Source organism: Culex quinquefasciatus, chromosome 2, assembly GCF_015732765.1.
Source record: "Culex quinquefasciatus strain JHB chromosome 2, VPISU_Cqui_1.0_pri_paternal, whole genome shotgun sequence".
NCBI classification, from domain to species: domain Eukaryota; kingdom Metazoa; phylum Arthropoda; class Insecta; order Diptera; family Culicidae; genus Culex; species Culex quinquefasciatus.
The window spans coordinates 103759511-103784573 of NC_051862.1; the positions used below are offsets into that span (position 1 = coordinate 103759511).

Genomic DNA, 25063 nt, shown 5'->3' on the forward strand with positions numbered 1-25063 from the left:
TCTAAATTTTGGTCAAACCTATTAAAAGGACATTGTAGCCCAACTCATGCCCTGTGAAATGACGAAAGAAATTAGGAGAAACATTAGTTTTTGTGTTAGTGTCAGCCTATGAGCGAAAATGTAATTTTTAGTCATAATTTACTTTTACACCCCAGAATCAAACATGTATGAATAACTTTGCAAGGGAGCGTTCATATCCAAAGCCACTATTATGGCAGACGTGTATCTAGTAGACACATCTTTCCCCCAAATATGAGCCTGACTGGTTTAAACTACATCTTGTGAGAGCTATTTTATCATTGTTCCCCGTGTCTCATTGATGACTACTCTACCCTACTCGTTCGGCAGCCGCGCGTCGACGAGCAGGGTTGAGAAGTGGATCAATGCTCAGGCTGAGACCGGGAACACCGGTCCAGGCGTCAACAAGGAGACGACCGAGTCTGACGACCACGTCCAATCACTGAGTGAAGATAAGGCCGATAGTCTGCACGTAAAATTTACGTCTACTCCGCTCGCTTCGCCAAATGCTTCGTTCAACGAATCGTCGTACGTTTCCCTCTCTATTTTCTCCCTATTGCCGGACAGTCTCGAGGAAAGCAGCGAAAAGTCGATCCCTGTGGGACCCAAGGTCCCTGGGCAGACCCCGATTGGAACTCCAAGCAGCAAGGTTCCAGAACCACCCACCACAATGGAAAGCATCCTGAAGCTGCTGCAAATTTCACTGGGGAAGCCGCAGAACACCGGTGCTATCCCGAAGATCCTGAAAGTCACCTCGACCGCATTCGAGGAGTGGCGAAACAGCATGCAGCGGAAGGATCTCGACCCGATTCCGGAAGAGCAAAATGAAGAGGCGAAGAAAAACGAGCAAAACTTGCTTGTGCTCCTTCAGCAGCTCGAGAATCAGCGCGCTGAGGACCAGCAGTGGCAGCGCCAGCGAGAAGAACAGCTCAAACGCAAGCTGCAGCAGCAAGAACGTGAGCAAGCGAAGCAGAAACAAGAACTGCAGCGTCGACTTCAGCAGGTGGAAGTAAAGCAGAAGGAAGAAATGCAGCGTTTACTGCAGCAGCAACAACGCGAGCTGGCCGAGCAGAAGTGGGAGCTGAAACAGCGTCTCAATGAGCAGAAGCAACAGCAAGCCAAGCAGCAACAAGAGCTTGACCGTTTGCGAGAGCTCGAGAGGCTGCAAAAGCTGGCAGAATCTCGGGACAAGAACCTCTCGTCGGCGGCGGGCCGCAACGGTACGGTCGAAAACAACAAAAGCCAATCAACAGAAAGCATCCGATCAGGAACATCATCTGTACCACGTGTTGACGATGTCCTGCCACCTCCATCTAACGAGCGATCTCGCGCCTCTGCAAACTTTGGCAGTTCTTCCGTAAGGAGCTCTCGATCTTCATCTTCAAGGTCGTCTACTTTGACAACACCGTCGGTCGTACCTCCCGTTGAGTCATTCCCCTCTCTCGTGCTGCCGCTGCCGGCACCGCCTCCGTACTAAGGACCGACTTCGCAGCAGATTGCTGCACGTCAGGTGGTCAACAAGGAGCTCCCAGTTTTCACAGGGAATCCTGTTGACTGGCCGATCTTTATCAGCAGTTATAATTACTCTACGCTGACGTGCGGATACACCGACAACGAGAATCTGTTGCGACTGCAGCGTGCGCACCTCCAGGGGAGGGCGAGAGAAGAAGTGAGCAGCCTGCTCCTCAATCCGTCGACGGTACCGCAATTGCTGACCTCTCTGAAGCTGTTGTACGGACGACCGGAGCAGATTGTTCACACGATGATCGAGAAAGTATGCGCGACCCCCGCGCCGAGAGCGGACAAGCTAGAGTCTCTCGTCTCGTTCGGTCTGGTGGTCCACAATCTCTGTGGGCAATTGAAGGCTATTGGCATGGAGAAGCACCTGTCGAACCCCATTTTGCTGCACGAGCTCGTTGCCAAGTTGCCTTCCAACGTAATGTTCAACTGGGCACTCTACCAGGAGCAACTGCCAGAAGTGGACCTCAACGTGTTCGGCGACTACATGTCAAAAATAGCAACCGCTACCAGCGGCGTGACATTGTTCGCTGCAAGGCTGCCAAGGACGATTTCCGGCTCAAGAAGGAAAAGGCGGCGTCTGGGATGGGATAAACAAAGAGAAAAAAACCTATTGTCAAACTAAACCACTTTCAACATGGCCGCTTCTGTCAACCTAAACCAGTCCTTTCCTATGAGGAGAAAATGAGAAGTATTGTAATTTGAGTTGAAAAAAATAAAACAATTTTAAATCAATTTTACAAATTATTGTAAATTGCATTAATAGATTGATTAAAATATTTTCAATTAAAAGGCATTTATTTCTATCGTACACCGAATGTCGACTTATCAATATTTTCATTTTAAAAAACAATACATTTCATGAACTGACGATTCTTTTGCCCATTTAAAACTATTGTTATTTTTTTTGCGCGTTACATAGAAATGTCATCTAGATTGAACAATATTAAACCTGTGCTTCCCGTGAAATTAAAATGTTGCGTGAAGAAACAACATCGTAGAACTGGATTTAAAAAGATTAATTAACTTTCTTTGCGTAACGGGACAACGACAGGAGCAGATTTATAGATAAGAAAAAACTTCCCCTCCCATTAATGACTTGCAGGCCTTTTAGGATTTTTTTTAGATTAAAGTAAGAAAACGCATTTAAATCATATTGCATTTTTCAAATCCAAATGAAAATTAAAAATCTTTTATATAAAAAACACAATAAAAATTGAAGAAGTAAACATTTTTAACTCGTCGTGATCGTATCGTATCATGTACCTCGAGCGTGACCTCGAGTCATCTTTGATTTGCCAACCATTTCTAGTGATTTGTATCCGGCAGCTCCTTATGAACGAATTCACCGTAAAACGATGGAACACAAGCTCAGGATTCTCCACCCACGTCCAACCGCAAATTTCAACAGCCAAATTAAAAAAAAACTGCGAGGAAAAACTAAACAACATTTCAACAAAAGAAAAAGTCATCCGCATGCTTGTGCACTGAGTTGAAAAACATCATCAAGAAAATTTGAATTGTCAAGCTATCTGAATCACAGATTGCTTGATATTTGTATTCGAACATGAATTTTCTTGCAAAAAAAAAAACAGAAGAAGAATAAAAACGTAAACATTCAAAAAGAAGACTCTATCCAGCCGTTCCGTCCCAGGGCGGCGTATGTCAACACTTACTCGATTACCGAGCAAGGTCGGTGCAAGGGTGACGACGAGATCAAGGAGAAGCTGACGGGCCGTCCGTCTTCGAACATTAAGGTGCACATCGGGCGACTCTAGCGGCCATTTGGCGGCCAACTGCTCGAAGTTCAGCAAACTTTGTCTCGACGACCGTTGGAAGCTGATCAAGGAGAAAAGACTTTGTCGTCGCTGTCTGGTTGCCCACTCGCGCTGGCCGTGCAAAAGCGATCCCTGCGGAGTCCAAGTTTGCGAGAAGAAGCATCATCCGCTGCTCCACTACGAACAAACACCCACGGAAGCGAAGCGCAGCGAGCCCGCAACGATCGGCGTAGTAGCACTGCACCGTCAACCGACGGCATCAACGTTGTTCCGTATGTTGCCCGTCACGTTGTACGGAAAGAAAGGGAAAGTAAACACGTTCGCCTTTCTCGATGACGGCTCGTCGGTGACACTCCTGGAGCGGAAGTTGGCGGCAACCCTTGGCCTGGAAGGAAAGCAAGCATCTCTGTGCATCCACATCCGGCATCAAGAAGAACTTTTCGGAGACTCGGGCGGTTGAGCTGGAGATTTCTGGCGCTGATCATCCGCAGCGGTTCGTCGCGTCAAACGTGTACACGGTGGACAAGCTCGGACTTCCGGAACAAACGATGGACGTCGCGGCCATGGCTGAAGAGTTCGCGTATCTGCAGGACCTGCCGCTATCGAGCTTGCAGTCTGCGGTTCCCGGAATACTCATCGGTCTGAGCAACGTGCACCTGCTGGCAACACTGAAGTTGCGGGAAGGACGCAAAGGAGGACCGATCGCTACACCCAACCGGCGGTCGCATAACTGTGATGCATGGCGGCATGAAAGTATATCAGAATCTGCATGACAGATTTCATGTAATGTCGATAATTGTCGGTAACAGGCAAAAATGTCATACCCCTATATCGCAAAAAATGCATGAGGACAGATTTCATGCCACCATGCATCACAATCATGCGACCGCCGGTTGGGTGTAGTAGTAGAGTAGAGCGCGTAGTAGTAGTAGAAGTAGTGCGTTTTTTATTGTTGTTAATATTTGTATTTGTTCTCAACTGTTGCTTGATTCACTTTTTGTTTATTAATGGCAAACGTTACACATGATGTGCATGAACTGCGTTTCGACCCCTGTCACACATTTCTTAAAAACTCAATATCGCAAGTAAGAGGATTCTAATTGGCTCATCTCAACACTTGCTCGTTAGTTTGTCATCTCGATCAAGTCAAACAAATATTTTCACAAACTGGTTTTGATTGCGTCGGATTTTCAGAAACATGGTTAAATGATTCATTAACTAATTCTTTAATAAAATTTGACGATTATAGAATTTTAAGACATGATCGTACTTCCAGAGGTGGTGGAGTTGCTTTGTATGTGCGTCCATATTTTAAACCAAAAATCATAAAAAGTTCAAATCCTGGTTCTACAGAGTATTTGTTCTGTGAACTTACTTTAAAGAATACTACATTGCTCGTTGGAGTTGTTTACAATGTAACCGTTGCTAGTCGATCTGGTAAGCGTGAGATTTATGCGCCACTCCCAAAGGGAGATCGCACGCCATGTTTGTTTGCCCGGTCGAGACTCTTTTGAAAGACGAGCCCATTTTGCACTGATCCTCATCGGAGGATTCAGGATCGAACCAGCTAGATCACCAAGAACTGCCACTAAACGAAACCGAGAATCCGTCACGCCAACCACAAGAAATTACCCAGAAAACTTACTCCAGTGTGTTGCTTCCCATGCCTAAAAGCTCATCAAGCTTCGATCGTGGCAGTGCATTCGACGCCAAGCTCTGTCATTCAGAAAACAGAACGAAAAAAGACGACGAAAAGTGACATAACTCCAAATCAAATCAACTAAAGAAACTCCACAGGTAGGTTTTAAATTACAGTTAAACGAACGTTTTATTCATCAGGAAAAGATCTAGGGTAGTTTTATTTGATAAACTCCAAAAACAAAGTCGAGTTCTCTTGTGTTCGTTTGGTTAGCATACCTACTTTGCGTGTGTGCGTATTATCTTTACTTCTGTCTGTTTCCCTAACCGTGCTCATGTGCTCTTCCCATCTTCCAGCAATCAGCTGATCAAATCGGCTACTGCTTCTTCAAATTGCGCGCGCGCGCGTTTAGTTTTTTGGGGTCATCCACGTGTGGCGTAGAAACGCGTGGGATTAAAGTTCGCTCCTCAAACTTTGGACGCGTCCGAGAAAGCGGACTCGCGTCTGCCGCCTCGGCACTAGGCCGGCAAAATCCTCGCTACGTCAGCTAGGGACGTGCTTTTCCACAAGTGCAAAAAGGAACGGACTCACCGATATATGATCTTGATGCTGCTGTTGTTCTCTGCTGCTGGTGGCTGGTTGCTCAGCTCAGGGACGACACGTGGCCGTCAGCTGATGAACAGCTGACCGGAATGCGGGACTCGGCCTTACGGGGTGGCTCGGGCCGGTTTAGACGATTCCCGGTTCCGCGGCTGTCAGCGTTCGCAACCGGACAGGAAGCTCCGACCTTAGGGTTGACTCCGGCCGGGACTAACGATCTCCGCTGTCCTCGTGTGGTGGTTCAGGGACCCTCCCTTCTTCACCGGGGCGATGTGGTTACGGATCGCCGCCTAGCGTGCGCTCACGCTCTTCGTCCTCGTGCTTCGCCTGGTGACGTACGGCGACAACGAGAAGTGCGGTGCGCGGGGAACTTCGTCTCCGTTTTCCTCTGCTGCTTCTGCTGCTCGTGTGTTCGCGCTGCTGTTGGACTGGTGCTGCTGCGGGATGGTTAGCGCTGTTGCTAACGGGCGAATGCTGTTCGGAGAAATTCCATGAGCACATGCACGGGTTTTATATGAGCACTTTACCTTAACTCCTGATCGCACACAAATTTAACAAATTCTTCGCAACTAGCGCACACACGACTAACTAACGGGAAACTACGAAAAACGGAAATTAAATTAGAAGACCAAATAAGGAACACGTCACTATACTAAATTACATTTTGTACAAAAAGCCAAAAACTCGCGGTACAAAACGCGCACTTCCACTCTCGTTGATAGCTGGGGACAAAGTGAACGAGCCCTGGAGTCCTCAGAATAGGGAAGGTCGCAACGGACGCTCAAGCGGTTTGACCGGAATTACGTCATTCTTTGAGATGCTCTCTGGGTAACTGCGTGCGACAGAAGTAGCGAACTCTCCATCCCTTTTTAGCAACTGTGTTCTCGGGTCTAGCTGTGGTGTTCTCTCACTGAGGTAGTTCAAGATCGGCTCATCTCTCTCAAGAGTCTCTCTCCGGGTCTTAACGCAATCGGTCCAAAACAGGTTGAGTTACCGTGGTGAATACGACGGAGGTTTTACAGAAAAGTGCAAGCGGAGTTTGACTCGTGGATTTTATTGCAAAATGTAAATAAATAACATTAAACATTGAAACAAATAAATAATTTTGCCAAACAGGTCAACTGTTACAACTAACCTCCTCAAATAACTGACGTTTCATCATTTCAAGAAGATTTAGCTCAATTACGTTCAATCTATAATAACATTGTGTTAATGGGGGATAGTCAATACCGTGAACCCTACCCACTTTTTCAATACCGGTGCCTCTTTACTTGATTATTTTATAATTTCAGATAATATTACCAATGTCTTTTTCTCTCAAAAATCAGTTCCATCAATTTCCCACCATGATATCATTTTTACAGATATTCCAGTTCAAGCAGCTTTCGATAAAATGATTTCTTTCAGGGATTTTAAACATTTAAACCCACAAGCAGTTATAGACAACTTCCCAACATTTAATTTTGATGAACTCAACAACATTGAGGATTGTGAAATTTTAGTAGTTCATTTTAATTCCAAATTACTAAATTTAATTGATAAACATGCTCCCATTAAAGCGAAACGCATCCGTTCAAATGATTGTCCTTGGTACAGTCGTGAAGCTTACAACGCGTGTGTTGATCGTGATCTTGCATACAGGAATTGGAAACACAACAGGACAGTTGAAAATAATATTATTTTCAGACGTTTTCGTAACAGAGCCAACCAGTTAATCAGAGATGCCAAAGTTAGTCATTCAGCAAAAATGTTTGACCCTTCCTTGTCAGCAAAAGCACTTTGGAACAACTTTAAAAAACTTGGCTACAAAGAGGAAATCAGTCCTTTAGACGATCAGTTCAATTCAGATTTAGTTAATAATTGAGCATGAGCATGAGCATGGTTGACTGCCAATGAGCTGCTACTCCGTTATTGACGGATCAGCTGAAGTTACACAATGAACCAACAGATGAGTAGTGGGAGCTAATCATCCTCACTGTATAACCCCTGAAGATCTCTGCTTTGAGTCAATACCGGCGCCCCCAAGGAGATGCAGTTCAACAAAGGTAGGAATGTTAGTCCGATAGTTGAAGTTGCAGACTCATCAGACACAGAGTTTGTCGCTCTATACCTGTTGACACCGCATGAGACCGTTGAATCCACAGCATCTCCTTCAAGCATCACGGGAAGTGGGGAATTGTGTTAGTAGGGAAGGAAAGGAAAGGTCAGGATTCATCTTGGTAGATGATATGACCAGAAAGTGAAACAATCGTTGCCTTCCGAGCTACGACGCTATGAGAAGGTCTTATCAATCGCGTATTTTTACTTCTTACCGCCGGCGTGCCATCCGAGCAACGATGCTTTGGGAAGGACTTTCAAAACGAAATGAATTTTGAATTAACGTATTATTCCGTGATGTACAATTTTTATGTTTAACTTCTTACCGCCGGCGTGCCATCCGAGCAACGATGCTATGGGATGGGCTTTCAAAACGAAATGAAAATATAATATATAATTCAACGGTGCGAATCTCTATTTCAATTCTTTTCCGATCTACTTCTCGCGGGTTCGCGCGCGCCTATTCACACTTCGATCGATCCAACGAACACCACACGACTGATGGCCCAACTTCTCTGGGCACACTTCGACCCCTTTTTCAATGATTTCGAGAACTTTCTACCACTTTCCCGCGGGTTCGCGCGCGTCGATTCACTCTCCGATCGTTCCAACGAACACCACACGACTGATGGCCCAACATCTCTGGGCAAACCGCGACCCCTTTTTCAATGATTTCGAGAACTTTCTACCACTTTCCCGCGGATTCGCGCGCGTCGATTCACTCTCCGATCGATCCAACGAACACCACACGACTGATGGCCCAACTTCTCTGGGCACACTTCGACCCCTTTTTCAATGATTTCGAGAACTTTCTACCACTTTCCCGCGGATTCGCGCGCGTCGATTCACTCTCCGATCGATCCAACGAACACCACACGACTGATGGCCCTACATCTCTGGGCAAACCGCGACCCCTTTTTCAATGATTTCGACAACTTTCTACCACTTTCCCGCGGATTCGCGCGCGTCGATTCACTCTCCGATCGATCCAACGAACACCACACGACTGATGGCCCAACTTCTCTGGGCACACTTCGACCCCTTTTTCAATGATTTCGAGAACTTTCTACCACTTTCCCGCGGATTCGCGCGCGTCGATTCACTCTCCGATCGATCCAACGAACACCACACGACTGATGGCCCAACTTCTCTGGGCACACTTCGACCCCTTTTTCAATGATTTCGAGAACTTTCTACCACTTTCCCGCGGATTCGCGCGCGTCGATTCACTCTCCGATCGATCCAACGAACACCACACGACTCTCAGATTTAGTTAATAATTTTTTTATTGATAAAGTCAACAGCTACCCATCTGGAAATCTACAAGCAGCTCTTGCAAACTCACCCATTTATGATGACGATGATGATAAATTTAAGTTTAGAGCAGTTTCAGCCGATGAAGTTCATAAAGCCATACATATTAAAAATAAAATCTGATGCAATAGGTTATGATGGCATCCCACTTAAATTTGTTAAAATGTTCATTAATATATTACTGCCTTACGTTACGTTAATCTTCAACAAAATCATTGTTACAAGTTCTTTTCCTTTAGTTTTCAAATTATCTATAGTTAGACCTTTAGCCAAAGTTAAATTTCCAGCAACACCGAATGATCTCAGACCAATTTCCATTTTACCAACATTATCGAAGGCATGTGAGAATCTTCTTAAGGATCAAATAGTACAATATTTAACATTCAAAAAGCTTATAACCCAAATTATAACCCCTTTTCAATCTGGTTTCCGGGAACATCACAGTACATCTTCAACCGTTATAGAAGTTTGTCAGGATATAAATAAAGCTTTAGACAGTAACATGGCAACAATACTTGTCCTTATAGATTTCACGAAAGCTTTTGATCTGATTAACCATACAATTTTTTAGCTAAACTGAAAAAGCAACAGAAGCTTGTAATTTGTTTAAGAGTTATTTAGGAGGAAGACATCAATTGGTTGAAATCAATGGAAGTCGATCACAATTTAGACAAAACGAACGAGGTGTTCCACAAGGATCCGTTGGAGGTCCCTTAGCCTTTACAATGTCAATTAATGATCTCCCAAGACATGTTCGTTATTGCAGTATACAATCTTTTGCCGATGACACCCAAGTTTATTTATCTTGTCCTATTTCAGAACATCCTCACTATATTTCTTTGCTTAACGCTGATCTTTTATCCATTTTAAATTTTTGTCGCAATAATGGTCTAGTACTTAACGCATCTAAAACAAAAGCCATAATTTTTACTCGTCCTAATTCTGATCTACCTGTATTACCGCCCATTACAATAGACAACGATATAATTGAAATAGTTGATAAAGTAAACAATCTTGGAATAGTTATGAACAAACACCTAACTTGGAACGATCATGTATCTTTTATTATTATGAAGGTTTATACAACTTTACGAATTTTAAACCAACATAGAAACACTTTATCAATTGATACTAAAAAAAACTAATAAAAACTCTTCTTTTACCTCACTTTATTTACGGTAATGTAATTTTCTCTCATTTGTCAGCAGAAACTGAACGTCATTTAAAAGTTTGTTTCAATAGTTGTATTAGATTCATTTACAATTTACGCAGATATGACCATGTTTCTCAATTTCAGTCGTCAATTCTTGGCATACCTTTACAAAAATATTTTCATTTGCAGCTTCTTGTTTTTTTGTTTAAACTTATTAAATTCAAAGAGCCAACTTATCTATATGAAGAACTTTCCTTTAGTAGATCACAACGTACACATAACATTCTAATTCTAACTCATCATACTAATTATCTGGGGAATTCATTCGTAGTCCGTGGCGCACGCCTGTGGTACGCTTTGCCTCATCGTCTGAAAAATCTTACTTCTATTAGTGATTTCAAGCAACAGTGTAGGGAATATTTAAGGAACACTTGATAGAAACAGTTTATTTTCTCACCTAAATTCTTCTTGTTGAAGTCATTTTCATTTATTTTTAGGTTAAGTTATTTCTCTTTGTTTATACAATGATCATTTCATGTACTCTAACCTTATTTTTAGTTAGTTTTAAGTTTTTTTTTTGTTTGTAGTTTTATCATATTCGAACTTAATGATGTCTCTGTATACGATAAAAGGCTTGCCCTTATGTATATTTTTGAAATAAAGATACAAATACAAATACAAATACGACCAGCATGCCAACAAGATTCTGTCCGAAACTACCAAACGAGTCGATGGTGGGCGGTTTGAAACAGGACCTTCTCTGGAAACAGGACTACGTGGAGTTTCCGGATAGCAGACCGATGGCGGAGAAGCGGATGAAGTGTTTGGAGTGACGCCTGGGACGAGATCCGGCACTGTACGATCAAGTACGAAAGCAGATCGTACTTCCAGTCGAAAGGTTTTTAGCACAAAGTGACCGCTGCGGAACTGGACACTTTCGTCCCTCGCCGGACCTGGTATTTGCCCCTCGGAGTAGTACCGAACCCAAAAAAGCCCGGCAAAGTGCGCGTGATCTGGGACGCGGCTGCCATGTTTCATCAGGTGAAGATTCGGGAACCCGATCGCAGCGCGCAGCTGTTCCTGTGGAGAGATTCGCCGGACAAGCCGCTGGAAACCATGGTGACCGACGTCGCTATCTTTGGGGCGACGTGCTCCCCAGCCCACTCGCAGTATGTGAAAAACCTCAACGCTGACGAACACGAAGCAGATTACCCGAAGGCGGCAGCAGCGATTCGCAACAAGCACTAACGTCGACGATTACCTCGACAGTGACGATACGGCGGACGAAGCAGTTGCGATGACGCTAGAGCATCAGGAACTGGATCTCGAACGACAAAACCGTGCTGGCGCGGATCGGAGCCCCTAGTCAAGAACTTCGTGATCGAGAAGGAAAGCGGATTCGAGCGTCTGCTGGGAATGGTGTGGCTGCCAGACGAAGACAGGTTTTCGTTCGCACTAAACCTGCGAGAGAACATGAAGCTGCTGACTGGAGAGGTGATGCCGACGAAGACTCAGCTGCTGAGCATCGTGATGAGCATCTACGACCCGAACGGGTTAGTCGCCGTCTTCGTCATCCACGGAAAAATACTCGTGCAGGACGTGTGGCGATCCGGCGTCGGCTGGAAAGACAAAATCCCGGAGAAGCTCATCGGACGCTGGAAGGAGTGGATCGCGCTGCTGCGCAAAATCAAAACGGAGAGAGTTCCACGTTGATATTTTAAGGATTACGAACCAGCCAGCCTGGTCAATTAATCACGGACACTTACTACCCATTTCGAGGTTCGTTTTCTGTTCGGACTCCAAGACGGCACTGTAGTGGATCAGGTCAACCGACCTCCGCCGATTTCACCCGTATGTGGCGTTCCGGGTCAACGAGATCCTGTCACTGTCCAAGGCCGCTGAGTGGAGATACTGTCCATCGCGCATGAACGTCGCCGACGAAACTACGAAGTGGGGCAAAAAGGGACCAACTTTCGACCCCGACGCGCAAGTTTATGTCTTCCACAAGTTCATTTACAATCAGGAAGAAGACTGGCCCGAAGACTGCCTCCAGCGAGTTGAAGCGACGGAAGAACTCAGGCCAGCGTTCATGTTCAACCACTTCGTGGTCACTGGACTGGAGCTGTTTTCGCGATGGGAACGCCTGCTGAGGTTTTATCGCGCGCAGACTGAAGCTGAAGCAGGAAACCTGTCCGGGCACACCAACACGCGAGGAGCTGCAGAAGGCCGAACGAAGCTTGTGGCGCTTGTCTCAATCCGACGCCTATCCGGACGAGGTCGCCACGTTGAACCAGAACCTGCTAGTGCCAGCCGAGAAACTGGAGTGTTTGGAGACATCGAGCAGCATCTTGAAGATGTCCCCTCTGCTGGACGACTGCGGAGTGCTTCGCGCTGGAAGTCGCTTGGAGGCCGCCGAATCCGCCGTTTTCGACGCCAAGTTTCCCGTGATTCTCCCGAATAAACATCGCGTGACCTGGCTGCTCGTGGACTTCTACCACCAAAGGTTTTGCCACGCAAATAACGAGACGGTGGTCAACGAGATACGGCAGAAGTTCAACATACCGAAGCTGCGGGTCCTGAAACGACTGGTGGCGAGTAAATGCTGTTTCTGCCGCATTAAGAGGCCATCGCGGTGGCACCCATAATGGCACCCCTTCCCCCTTTCGTGCGCCCATTCACGTTCACAGGCGTGGACTACTTCGGCCCGGTCTTGATCAAGGTTGGACGCAGTGCTGCGAAACTGTGGCGCTTTTCACCTGCTTGACGATCCGCGCAGTTCACCTGGAGCTCGTCGCGAGCTTGTTAACGAGCTCGTGCAAGAAAGCAATCCGCCGGTTCATCGCGCGACGTAGAGCGCCACAGGAGATATACTCGGACAACGGTACGAATTTCCAAGGAGCCAACGGAGAGCTGTTGAAGGAATTGGGTACTAAAGCCCTATTTCAATTTTTATGTACAACGGTAAAAAACACGATTAAAAACCATTTCTGATAACTTTTTTTCATATTAATGCAAATTTTTTTTGACAAGACAACATTTTTTCGATGGATCAACTATGGTCCCCTTGGAACGAGCTGTCAAGTAGGAGCATTTCTGACAAGAAGGATCGCGAGGTTAATTTTTCAAAATTGATTTAAAAATTTTCAAAGCTCTAAGTTTGTTCATTACGGAGATACGCAAGCTGAAAGTCAAAAAATGGAGTAAAAAACAAGCGTTTTTCGTAAAAAAGGCTGATTGTTTAATTTTAACATAGCTCAGCCATTTTAAATGTTTTATTAGGACAAATATACATCGTTGGAAAGGTAATGAGATAAGCTTTGAAACTATTAATAGATAAAATGTTGTTTCCAAACCAAAACTGAAGTTTTCATCGAATAATTGGAGCATTTTTTGACGAATCATATTTTTTGTGTTTGTTAATCGAGTACTTTTTTGCTAACCGATGCTAAACATGAAACTAAGATCACTTGAAAGATTGGATTATAATCTAACATTGCTGAAATTTCCAGCCTGCGATTTTTTGCGTTTTCGGAGATATGCCATTTTGAACATTTACGTTTTATCAAAATTTGCTGCAATCTACATATGCGCCCGTTTATTTCACTTGCTTTGCTACATACTTCGTGGGCATCGTCGCTTCAAAAATCAATACCTGGTTTCAAGAAGTTCGAAATGACTTTATTGGAATTTTCTGTTGCCTACATTCAAAATTGAGTACCTTAGTCAAAATAAGGTATTCGTACCGAAGTTTCTCAAGCGAAACTGGAGAATCTCAGTTTGATACCGAAAAAAGTATTCAGCAAAATGTTGACTTAGCATGATGAATTTCTGCGATCAATCCATGAAACTGATCCACATTTAAGTTCTATGTTGGTTAGTACAAAACATCATAAAAGTACCTTTAACATATCCTGAAGCTGTCACAAACTCTATAATCAAATGAATTTTAAGAATATGGTTTGTATTTTATCGTTTTACTTCATAATTAATATTTTGGATAAAATTAATTTTTCTGTTATTTGATTTAACAATTAAAATATTCGCAATTTATGCCCATAAGGGTGGGAGGGGGAGGGGGTGGTCTCAAGTTATACGGCATGGACTCACAAAAAGAAACACAGCAGGAAATAATAAATATTTGACTTAAAATGAATTTATTACGCTTAACAAAAATTTGTTGGTTGGGGAGGAGGAGAGGGGTGAAAAAGAGGAGGGAGGGGTTGTGTCCTTAAAGTGGGGGAGCTTATCCATAATTTAATAATATAAACTTGCAATATAATATATATGCAATTCTGTTTCACTTGCAAATGTATGAAAAGACTATTTATTATAAACAATCAACTATTGAAAAACATGAAAAGTCATAAAAATCGACGTATATCATTTCAATACCATACAATTACCTAAATTTGTATCAAAAAAACATTTAAAAAGCAAAAAAATAATTTGGCCGCCTGTTTGTATGGAGATGGCCCATAGTGCAGCCGTCAAGTTGGCTCTGCTGGACGTTGGTGATGCTGAGGATTCTGGTGCAGATCATCATGCGACACGTGGGTGAGGATGTTGCGAGCACACCGTGCCGACTGCGCTGATTGTGCCGACCGTACCCCTCGGATCATCTGCCAAACGCGACAACCCAAAAAGACTATGGAATAGAACCGTCACGCTGACACAGTAGTTGACCGTAGAGTAGAGATAGAGAAGAATTTTGTTTTCCTATTACCAGTCCTCAATCAGATACCCAAGGAATTAAACTGATTGCCCTTTTGGTAAGAAATGTATTGAATTATTTCTGCTTATTTTACTAATAAAAATTATCTTAGATTAAGGAAATTAAAAAGCTCTAAGAAGGCTACGATTTCTGTTACAAAGTTGTCTGTTTGCGATTTGAATTAAACTAGGAGATTAAATTGTAAGTAACCCGACCGAACATTTGTGAAAACCATTATAACCCTAAATGCAGCTTTCAGCTATAACACCACCAAGAAAGGAGTTTTGCTAAAAAGACCCTCCGAAAGATCAATCTTCGCAACAGTCAGTATGATTCTAAACCATTCCGTAGGTTTTTTAATTGTGCTCTTAATTTTTCGGAAAAAACGCAAACCTAAAAAAGTCACCCTGTTTTACGGTACCCATATTGCCCAATCTCGTATGGCCTTCCATCGGAAAACCCCTGAGGGATCTGGCCACTCTGAGTCTAGTAGCCAGAATATTCCGATGGCTCTCAATAATTCCGGCTGGCCTGTCGTTTCCAGCGATAGAATGATTTCCCTGGGCTGATCGAGCGGGGTTATATTGGCTCAAAATGGTGACGGATGCCCCGCACCTTTGCGCCGGTTATCCCATTCCAACGTGATTCGCTTTTTTTGCAACTGTGTTGAAAATTCCACGCAACAGTGCCGTGTTGCGTTGCAGATCCCTTCCCCAGTACCAAGCATGCAACATTTTCGTAACGCGCGACATTTTTCGTTTTTCTGGATTGACACCTCACCAGAATAGAGCCCTTAGAACAAAGTTTTTTGTAAAAAAAAAACTCCAAAATAAATATCAAAAAAGCATGGCTGAAAACAAAATCATATAGTTAATATGGCTATTAACCAATCGTCAACATTTTGCGAGATCAAAAGGAATTAAAAGTACCACTACAATTTGGTAAAATGTTGAACGAATATTTAACAAATGATTTTCAAATGGGTTTCTTCTGTTCGGGTAGATGATTGAACCAATTTTGATGTTTTTCCAAATAGTCACCAAATCATCTTTGTTCATCCGAGATTTTTCTTCCAAAATTAGTGATGGGATTTAAAAATATGTAAATACATAACAAAGAAATTACAATAGTAAAACAAGTTAGTAACTTAAAGATGTTGAATCTATTATCGAACCGTCACAAAGTATATCTTCATTTGTAAATAGAATATCTAGAAAATCTGTATACATAGCATTGCTAGTAAACGGGAAAAATGAGTTGATGAACTGTATTTTACTTTCATCTATTCCACTTCCATCGTTTGCTTCTATTTTGTTCTTGCTGTTCAGGGCAAACTCTTTTGATGGTAGCAGTTTTTCTTCCGATGACGATATATTGCCCCCTATTAACAACTTTTGAAGCAGGATTATATTATTTTGAACTGATCTATTAAACAGATCAATATGCGGAAAACCACCATTCTGTATCTCTAAGAACGGAATCCATCTGAAGTAACATTGTTGCCATATTTCAATATCCTTTAAGGCGCACGATGGTTCAATGAATGAAATCTGAAAAAGTAAGGATATTAAATGATAATTATTGATAGGATCTTCCGTTGTAAAGAGTAGGTAAAGTAAAACAATTGACAAAATAGGACATACATAACCCTCGGAAGGCACATGAAAAAAATAATTCATCGAATTAAATCGTGATTTGGGCCATTACAGAGTGGCAGAGAAAGGCCACAAGAAGACTTATGTTTTTGAACTTTGTCCTATCCAGGTTTTTATGCGAAGATGGCGTTCGAATGTTGAACGTCCGAAATGTCAAATTCGCGCAAGAGCACCAACATCAGAAAAAAAATGCGGCTGTCATGCCATGGCACACTTTTTTCGTAATGTTGGTACCACTACGTGATTTTGACATTTCGGGTGTTCACCATTCGAACGCCATTTTCGCTTAAAAAGCTGGATAGGACTCAATTTTAAGGATAGCAACCCAATTTTTGTTTAATTAAATTTATCTCAATGCACTTCAACTTTGTTGTACTTTTCGTTTTATTTTTAGCTGTTCACATTTATTTTGTTTACGAGCAATTCCATGTCAAATAGGGAATCGGTTGTACCGGACCCTCTCCGATTTCAATGAAACTTTGTAGACATGTTATCCTACGCATAAGTAAGCTATTTTAGTGTTGTATATGGAGCCAGTTTCACTCGATAATGACATTTGAGAAGGGCGCGAGTGTTTTAAATATTTTTGCATTTCGTAATTTAGATATCGCTGTATCCGAGAGGTGAGACACATGCCCTAATTAATCAAGATTATCACCTAGTTGATTAGAAATTTCAGTTAGTTGATTAGCATTACGCTAATCAATTTGCGCATTCCCACCATTCTATTTGCCTTGGTCTGTCGCACAAACGTCAAACAAATCAAAGCAAAACAAAAAATATTCGCATGGATAATGGAAACTAATCTGAAAATTACCAAATTTGATTTTCAACGAAATGGCCGGGTTGGCCAATAACAGCTCGGAAGTCTTGTCAATTTTCACAAACGGATTGCTCAGGAAAGTCTACTAGCTATACGGAACCGAATGGATTTATCGGAAGTGGTGCTTCGTCATCATCCAGAACAGCCTTCTGGGCGGAAAACTCCACGTTTCTAGGCGATAAGAAGAGCTATGAGTTTCTCCGGTTAGACCGTTATCATCAAAAGGCTGTCCAAGATTGTAGTTTCTTTTGTTGTATTTATGTTATTTTAGAAACAACATTCTGTTTTAATTATTAAATTAAGTTGTTTCTTTCAGAGGAATGTACTGGGTCCAAACCATGGTCCAAACGGGGTAGTTATTGTCTCATAACAATTACTAAAAGGTTACTATTCATCGGGCCTTGTAGGCTGAGAAAAACAACAAAAGAACCGTTTTTTATTACCGTTAAAAATTAATAAAAATAAAAACTAATTAATTTAGAAAAACCGAAACTGCCCAGTGCCGAAAAATCAATGGTGTTCGAATCTCCAAGCCGCTGGTTCCGGTGCCGTTACCGGAGATCTGGAAGTTGATGACTGGGGATGCCTTTTTCTTAACACTAGTAGCACCAACGGGGTCAAAACTTACGCGAAGCACCAAGGGGGTCAAAAAAGTTGGAAATGCAACTTCATCCGGCTGTATCTCGGCGAAAACATAACCGATTTGGATTATTCTTGTTGCATTCGATCCGGAAGGAAGTCAAGAATCACCTACAACAAGATCCAAAACAGATGCGTCTACCCTAAGTTACAATGAAAAAGGCATTTCCAACTTTTTTTCCAAGGGTTCCAAGAGCCGGTGTAAATGCATTTCCAACTTTTTTGACCCCGTTGGGGCTACAAGTGTTAACTTCCGGAACCTTGTCCACGTCTGGCAGAATGATCATGATGGCCACATCCAGTTCCTTTTGGCTTTGCTTAAGGACCAACTTTTCGGCGCGTGATTATTTTGGGACTTTTGGGTTTCGCTTGGCGGGTTGTTTGTGGTTTGAGCAGCTTTGGCCTGCTCCCCGTCCACGGTGCCGGCAGACGGGTACATGCGGTGCTTTCGGTTCGCGGCAACTGGTGGTGAGGCCGTGGCCGCTATGGGATAATCGCTGAACCATCGGTCGCGGCCAGGTTGCTGCTATTGTTCGAAAGCCATAAGTTGGATTTCGGCTGTCCCGTCGGGTTGGGGCGGACATTTGGCAAATCACGGCAAATCTGCATTGATTGCTTGTTCATGATTCCCCCGGGAGGTATCTTAATCGGAACCACCGAATCAAACAGCAAACAGCGAGTACCACTTCTGGAGTCGACTGCTCGGCGAGTCCTGATTCGGCCCGGAATGAACCACGACGATATACGGCTGGCCGGAAAACTTCCTATTCTTGTGTGCCACCACCGGTTTCTTCAACACTGGACCAAACAATTTCCTTGATCATTTGCCGCTGGATGTGCAGGAACTAAACCAGTCTCTATTTCGACGAGAGACGGTGACGTCAAATCTGTTTTCTGCTGTAGGAAAACGAAACTTATGAAAAGGGCAAGATTGTAAAAAATACAAAAATACAAAAATACAAAAATACAAAAATACAAAAATACAAAAATACAAAAATACAAAAATACAAAAATACAAAAATACAAAAATACAAAAATACAAAAATACAAAAATACAAAAATACAAAAAAACAAAAATACAAAAATACAAAAATACAAAAATACAAAAATACTAAAATACAAAAATGCAAAAATACAAAAATACAAAAATACAAGAATACAAAAATACAAAAATACAAATATACAAAAATACAAAAATACAAAAATACAAAAATACAAAAATACAAAAATACAAAAATACAAAAATACAAAAATACAAAAATACAAAAATACAAAAATACAAAAATACAAAAATACACAAATACAAAATTACAAAATTACAAAAATACAAAAATACACAAATACAAAATTACAAAAATACAAAAATACAAAAATACAAAAAATATGTATTTTGCCTTCCTCTCATTTATAGAGTGATCACAATCCTCCCCTAACGTGATCGCAGCACCTACCCAGTCAAATCAATCCGAATTCTGAAACGGAATCTAATTAGAATCGTATACAAATTCCGTTTCAAACGCAACAACCGGTTCCGTGTTCGAACCGGTTGTTGCGTTTGAAACGGAATTTGTATACGATTCTAATTAGATTCCGTTTCAGAATTCGGATTGATTTGACTGGGTAAGAGGTCCTAATAAAAATAAGTGACGAGTAAAAAAACAGATTTCCTACAGCCTTTTTGTCAAGATTATACAGACACCGCCTTTCAGGAAAATGGCATCCCTCTACCATTTGAGGTTATGTAAATTCAAACCATTTTTTAAACTGCTTGTTATCTTAGATAGGTAAGTCAGATCTTGAAAACTCTTAATCCACAAGAAAGGTCTTCTCATATGCTTTCTAAAAATATATAACATGTGAGGGTTTCATGAAAAAAGCACCCTTTTTACCAAACTTTTAATTTAATATGAAACAGTTTTTTTAACATACCTTTTTAAATACATGAGAAAACTGCATGAATTTAAATAGAAACTTAGGGGACGTTAAGACGGATCAATTAAAACCATTCAGGCCAAAATCGGTTGAGTCTGTGACAAGATATTCCAGTGACATTGATTTGGTACAAATGTCTACATACAGCCAAACACACAGACATTTGCTCAGCTGGTGATTCTGATGTCGATATGTACAAATGAAGGTAGGTCTAAGAGGTCTAACTAAAAAGTTCGATTTTCGAGTGACTTTATAGCCTTTCCTCAGTAGAGTGAGGAAGGCAAAAATCGAATGACCGAAATCACAGAGAATTGCTCTTTTGTGACAGTGAGAGGGCCTAGCTCGTCTCTCACTTGTCCAAGACCGTTGAAGTGGTCCTTTGGAGTCGGGTTGCATCAGACATCGAGCTTATGTCCTCGCAGAAGTTGCCCAGGCTATTTCTTTTCCCTGCACAGCTCCGCGTTGTACTTCGTTAAGGCTGCTTTGTAGGCATACCATTCAGAAGTGAGCTTTGCTCGGTTGAAAAGCCTTCTTGCCTCCTTACGAAGGTTGCCCAGGCTTTCGTTCCCGAAGATGGAACGAGGATGGAATGTTGAACGATGGACTGCGTTCCCGAAGGTGGTCGAATTTCTAGCAATTCACTTTACGTGTGTCTGTTGAACGATGGACGCGCCTACGCTTGAAGGTCATTCCGGGATTTGAATGGCAACATGAGCCTCACCATCGAGAGCAGGAAGCGGCTCCCGTTCGAGATCATTTCGGGAAAAAGTTCGTTTGAATTCAACGCTCCGCAGTTTTCTTGGCTTACTGCGATCGGTGGCGCGAAATGCACCCATGCGCTCCATATTTGTTTCATGTACACAGAGTATACTTGTTCGGGCCGGTGAAAGCGGACTGAAGTGGACTTTTGCGGCAGACAGTTCTTGAGGCCGTGGATGTAGAAAAGAAGCACTCGAAACGGAAACTTTGACTTTAACACTACTTTATTAAAACTAATTAAACTAAAGTGTAAAGGACGTGTTGTTTCCGCGAGCACTTGTAAGCGAGTGATGAAAAAAGATGGCGCCGTTGCGCGCCGAGGTTGTGCAAGGTGGGAAAACCGATCGTAGCAATCTGGCTGCGGCGCTCGACCAGTGCTGCCAAATCAGCTCGATCCGTCAAGCAGCCAACATCCTCCCCCCGGGCTGGGGAAAAGTCCCAGCAGGAATCGCTCCGTGGTCTGCAGTCTGCTCGTTGTCCTCAATCGGGAGGACGGATAGCTTGGTGATCGGACGCCTGACGACTGTTCCACCAACCTTCACGTCCGCGGTGCGTACAAATCCATCTGGCCCCGGGTAAGTTTCCAGGATAATTCCCATCTTCCACTGTAGTGGCGGTGTGTCCTTTTCTTCCAGCAAAATCAACATTCCCGGGCGCACGTTCGGCTTCTCCTTGTTGTCCTTGCCTCTCGGCTGGAGGCTCGTCAGGTAGTCGCGCTTCCAGGTTCGCCAAAACTGTTCGCGCAGGAGTTGCAGGTGCTGCCACTTCGACAGCCGGTTGGTGGGTGTCCCCTCGTAGACTGGTTCCGGGATGGCCGTAAGGGGTCGCGCAATCAGGAAGTGTCTCGGCGTCAGAACTTGCGGATCTGCGGGGTCCGCCGACATAGCGAACAAGGGCCGCGAATTTAGCACCGCCTCAACCTCCGCGAGAACAGTGGCGTACTGCTCGAAGGTGAGTTGTGCGTTCTTGAGGATGCGCTTGAGATGGTATTTCGTGCTTTTTACAACCGCCTCCCAGAGGCCACCGAAATGCGGCGCCCCCGGAGGGATAAACGACCAGGTAATCTCCTTCGGTTGGCAGTAGGTCGCTATCTGGTCGTTGAACGCACGCTGGTTTAACAGCAGGAACAGCTCGTGCAGCTCCGCCTTGGCCCCCTTGAAATTCGTCCCGTTGTCGGAATGAATTGTGCGAGGCACGCCGAGTCGGCTCACGAAGCGCTGGAGGGCGGCCAAGAATGCCTCGGTCGTGAGGTCCGAGACCAGCTCCAGGTGGACGGCCTTGGTCGACATGCACACGAACACCGCGAAGTAGGCCTTCACGAGTTGCGGCTTTCGGGTTCCTACCTTGACGAAAATGGGCCCGGCGTAATCTACGCCGACCTCTTCAAACGGGAGGGCTTGCGTCACACGGCAGGATGGCAACCGTCCCATCAGTTGGCTCGAGCCGCGAGGCTTCGCGCGGAAGCACGTCACGCAGCTCCTTGTAACGCTCCGGACTGTCGACCGTCCGTCGATCAGCCAAAACCGCCTCCTAAGCGTCGCAAGCAAGGCCGATGGCCCCGCGTGCAGGTGCTCTTCGTGGTACGCTCGAACGATCAGGTTGGTAACACGATGCTTCGGGAGGAGAAGTTGGTGTTGGGTCTCGAACGGCAACTCCGACTGCTGCAATCTGCCACCCACTCGTAGCAGGCCCTTGTCCAGGAACGGAGTCAAACCTTGGATGCGTCCAGCGGTATCGTTCTCGGCAACTTGCTGGATTTCCTTGGACAGTGCATCGTGCTGGATCACCAGGTAAGCATCGTCCCCATCTTCACCTTCCGCAACTCGGGGATCTCACAGTCCGGCAAATCTTCCACAGGTTCCACCCGGTACTCCTCGGACTGCATGTACGCCGGTCCTTCCCACCACTTCTCGCACACCATCAGTTCGGCGGGAAACATGCCACGTGACACCAAGTCGGCAGGGTTGTCCTTGGTTCGCACGTAAAGCCAGATGAAGTTGCTGGTTTCGTTTCGTATCTCGGCGACACGGTTGCGTACGAACGATTGAAGCTGGTCTAAGGGTTTCTTGAGCCACGCCAAAACCACTTGGCTGTCACACCACAGAACGACGTTCCGGAACGGCAGTTTCAACGCTGCGAGGACCTTGACCACCAGCTTGGACAGCAATCTGCACCCGAGGAGCTCGAGCCGGTGGATGTCGAGCTGCTTCGTTGGTGCTACCTTGGATTTGCTGCAGAGTAGCCGCATCTGGGGGGACTTTCCGCTCGGAAACAGGCTGCGCACGTAAATCACTGCGCCGTATGCGACCTTGGAGGCGTCGCTGTATCCGAGAGCAATGTTTCCAGGGCCGATTACGTAACGGGGGATCCGGATGTCTCGCACGAAAGGAAGTGCGATTTGAAATTGTTCCCAAGTACTTGTCAACCCTCCTTCCAGCAGCACATCCCACGACAGGCCAGCGAGCCAAACTCGCTGCATCAGGATCTTGGCCTTGATGATGACCGGTGAAAGCAAGCCCAGCACGTCGAAGAACTTGCCGATCTCCGACAGCACACGCCGCTTGGTGTCATCAGCGTCGGCTTGGTTGGCAGTGAACCGGAACTCGTCATCCCCTGGACTCCAGTAGAGCCCCAGAGCCTTGACCACGCCACCGGTCAGTCCGTCCAGATCGATGAGTTTCTCCCGCTCACCCTCCGGAATCTGATCCATGACCGCCGACTCGTTCGAACTGCATATGTGGATCGGAAACTCACCACGGCTGAGCAGGCCTTGGAGTTGCTTCAAACACTCGATCGCTTCGTCAGGTGAGTCTGCCCCAGAAAGAATGTCATCGACATAGCAAGCGTCGCGAACGATTTTGGCAGCCAGCGGAAATTTTTCTCCTTCATCTTCGCAGAGTTGAACCAAGCAGCGGGTCGCGAGAAAAGGTGCAGATGCCGTCCCGTACGTCACGGTTGTGAGCTCGAGCACGCGGATAAAGTCGGCCGGTTCGTTCCGCCAGAAGATTCGTTGGAAGGGAGTGTCCGCAGGGGCCACCCGGATCTGGCGGTACATCTTCGACAAATCTGCGGTGAATTAGACCGGGTGCTTGCGGAATGCGAGCAGAATCGAGAAAAGGTCGTTTTGGACGGTTCCCCCGATTTGCAAGGCTTCGTTGAGGGAGACACTCGAAGGGGAGAGTTTTGCCGAAGCGTTGAAGACTACCCGCAGCTTGGTTGTGGAACTCGAGGGGCGAAGGATGGCATGGTGCGGCATGTAGTAACGACCTTGGCCAGGTGAGTCGCAATGCCCCAGGGATTCGTACTCGGAAATAAACTCACCGTATTGCCATTTCAGGTCCCGGTTGAGCCGCTTCTCCAACGACAAGAATCGCCGAAGAGCCAGGCTGCGGTTGTCGTCGAGGTTGTCGTCGAGGTTGCCGACGACGGGGCTGAATGGCAAGCGAACCTCGTACCGACCGGTAGGGTCCCGCTTGTGTGTCGCACGGAAGAATGCCTGCACTCGTCCTGTTCTGTGCTGACTTGTGTGGTGCTGTCGATGTCCTCGACCCGCCAGAATCTCTCGATGGCTTCGCTCACGTCATCGAGCGTTTCAGTGTGGCTGAACTGCGCGTCAGGAACGGTGTCGCCGACATCACCCGCGACGACCCAGCCCAGGTAGGTCTCGCGGAGCTCTGGAAGGTTCTTCGCCAACTCTAGTTGTCCCGATTTCAGCAGCTTGAAGAACATCGAGACGCCGAGCAACATGTCGATCCGGTCCGGTGTGTGGAAGTTCGGGTCGGCCAGCTGGATGTTCGCAGGAATCGGCCAGTCGGACGTGCTGATCGGGGCCGACGGAATCATCCCGGTTACCTTGGGGATGATGAGACACTCCACGTCCACCGTGAAGCTGTTGTACCGGGATTGGAGCTGGACCGTCCTCGACTCTCGGGCGTATGTCTTCACTGCACCGATTCAGCAGATGGGAACGTTTGCAGCTACTCGACGTGTGTTCAACCGTTTCGCCAATTGTTCCGTAATAAAATTGACCTGCGATCCGTTGTCGAGCAGCAGCCGGCATGGCACAGGTCGGTCCTTGTCGTCCAGCAAGTGGACGAGCGCTGTCAGAAGCATAACGGTCTTCACCGTCTGGGTGTGGTTGCAGGTTGCTGAAGTAGACTGTGGTAGTTCTTGGTCAGCGGCTTGGGGCACTGGCGGCTGGTTGGCTAGTGGTGCAACATTCTGCAGGTTGACGGGTTTCTGCACGAATTTTTGTTCCGAGTCGTCGTGCAGCAGTGTGTGGTGACGTTGGCGGCACTTTCCACAGGAATACCTGGACGTACACTTCTTCCAGCTGTGGCCCTTGCGGAGGCAGTTGAGACACAAGTTCTTGCTTCTTACCTTTTCGCTGCGTTGGGCCACCGTGAGGTCAGCGAGGGTGCCGCACT

General features: G+C 45.1%; 2 protein-coding genes across 2 annotated transcripts; one reads left to right on the forward strand and one right to left on the reverse strand.

The window, feature by feature from the left end:
- The first annotated feature begins 319 nt into the window (after positions 1-319).
- On the forward strand, positions 320-1495 carry LOC119766150 (bromodomain-containing protein DDB_G0280777-like). Its single transcript, XM_038250550.1, has one exon. It carries the CDS (start codon positions 320-322, stop codon positions 1493-1495), a length of 1176 nt encoding a protein of 391 aa, XP_038106478.1.
- A 19539-nt stretch (positions 1496-21034) lies between these two features.
- Positions 21035-23691, reverse strand: LOC119766151. The gene is made up of 2 exons (XM_038250551.1): positions 22450-23691; positions 21035-22396 (listed from the first exon to the last, which is right to left on the reverse strand). The coding sequence occupies exons 1-2, from the start codon at positions 23689-23691 to the stop codon at positions 21035-21037; spliced, it is 2604 nt and encodes an 867-aa protein (XP_038106479.1).
- Positions 23692-25063: the final 1372 nt, after the last annotated feature.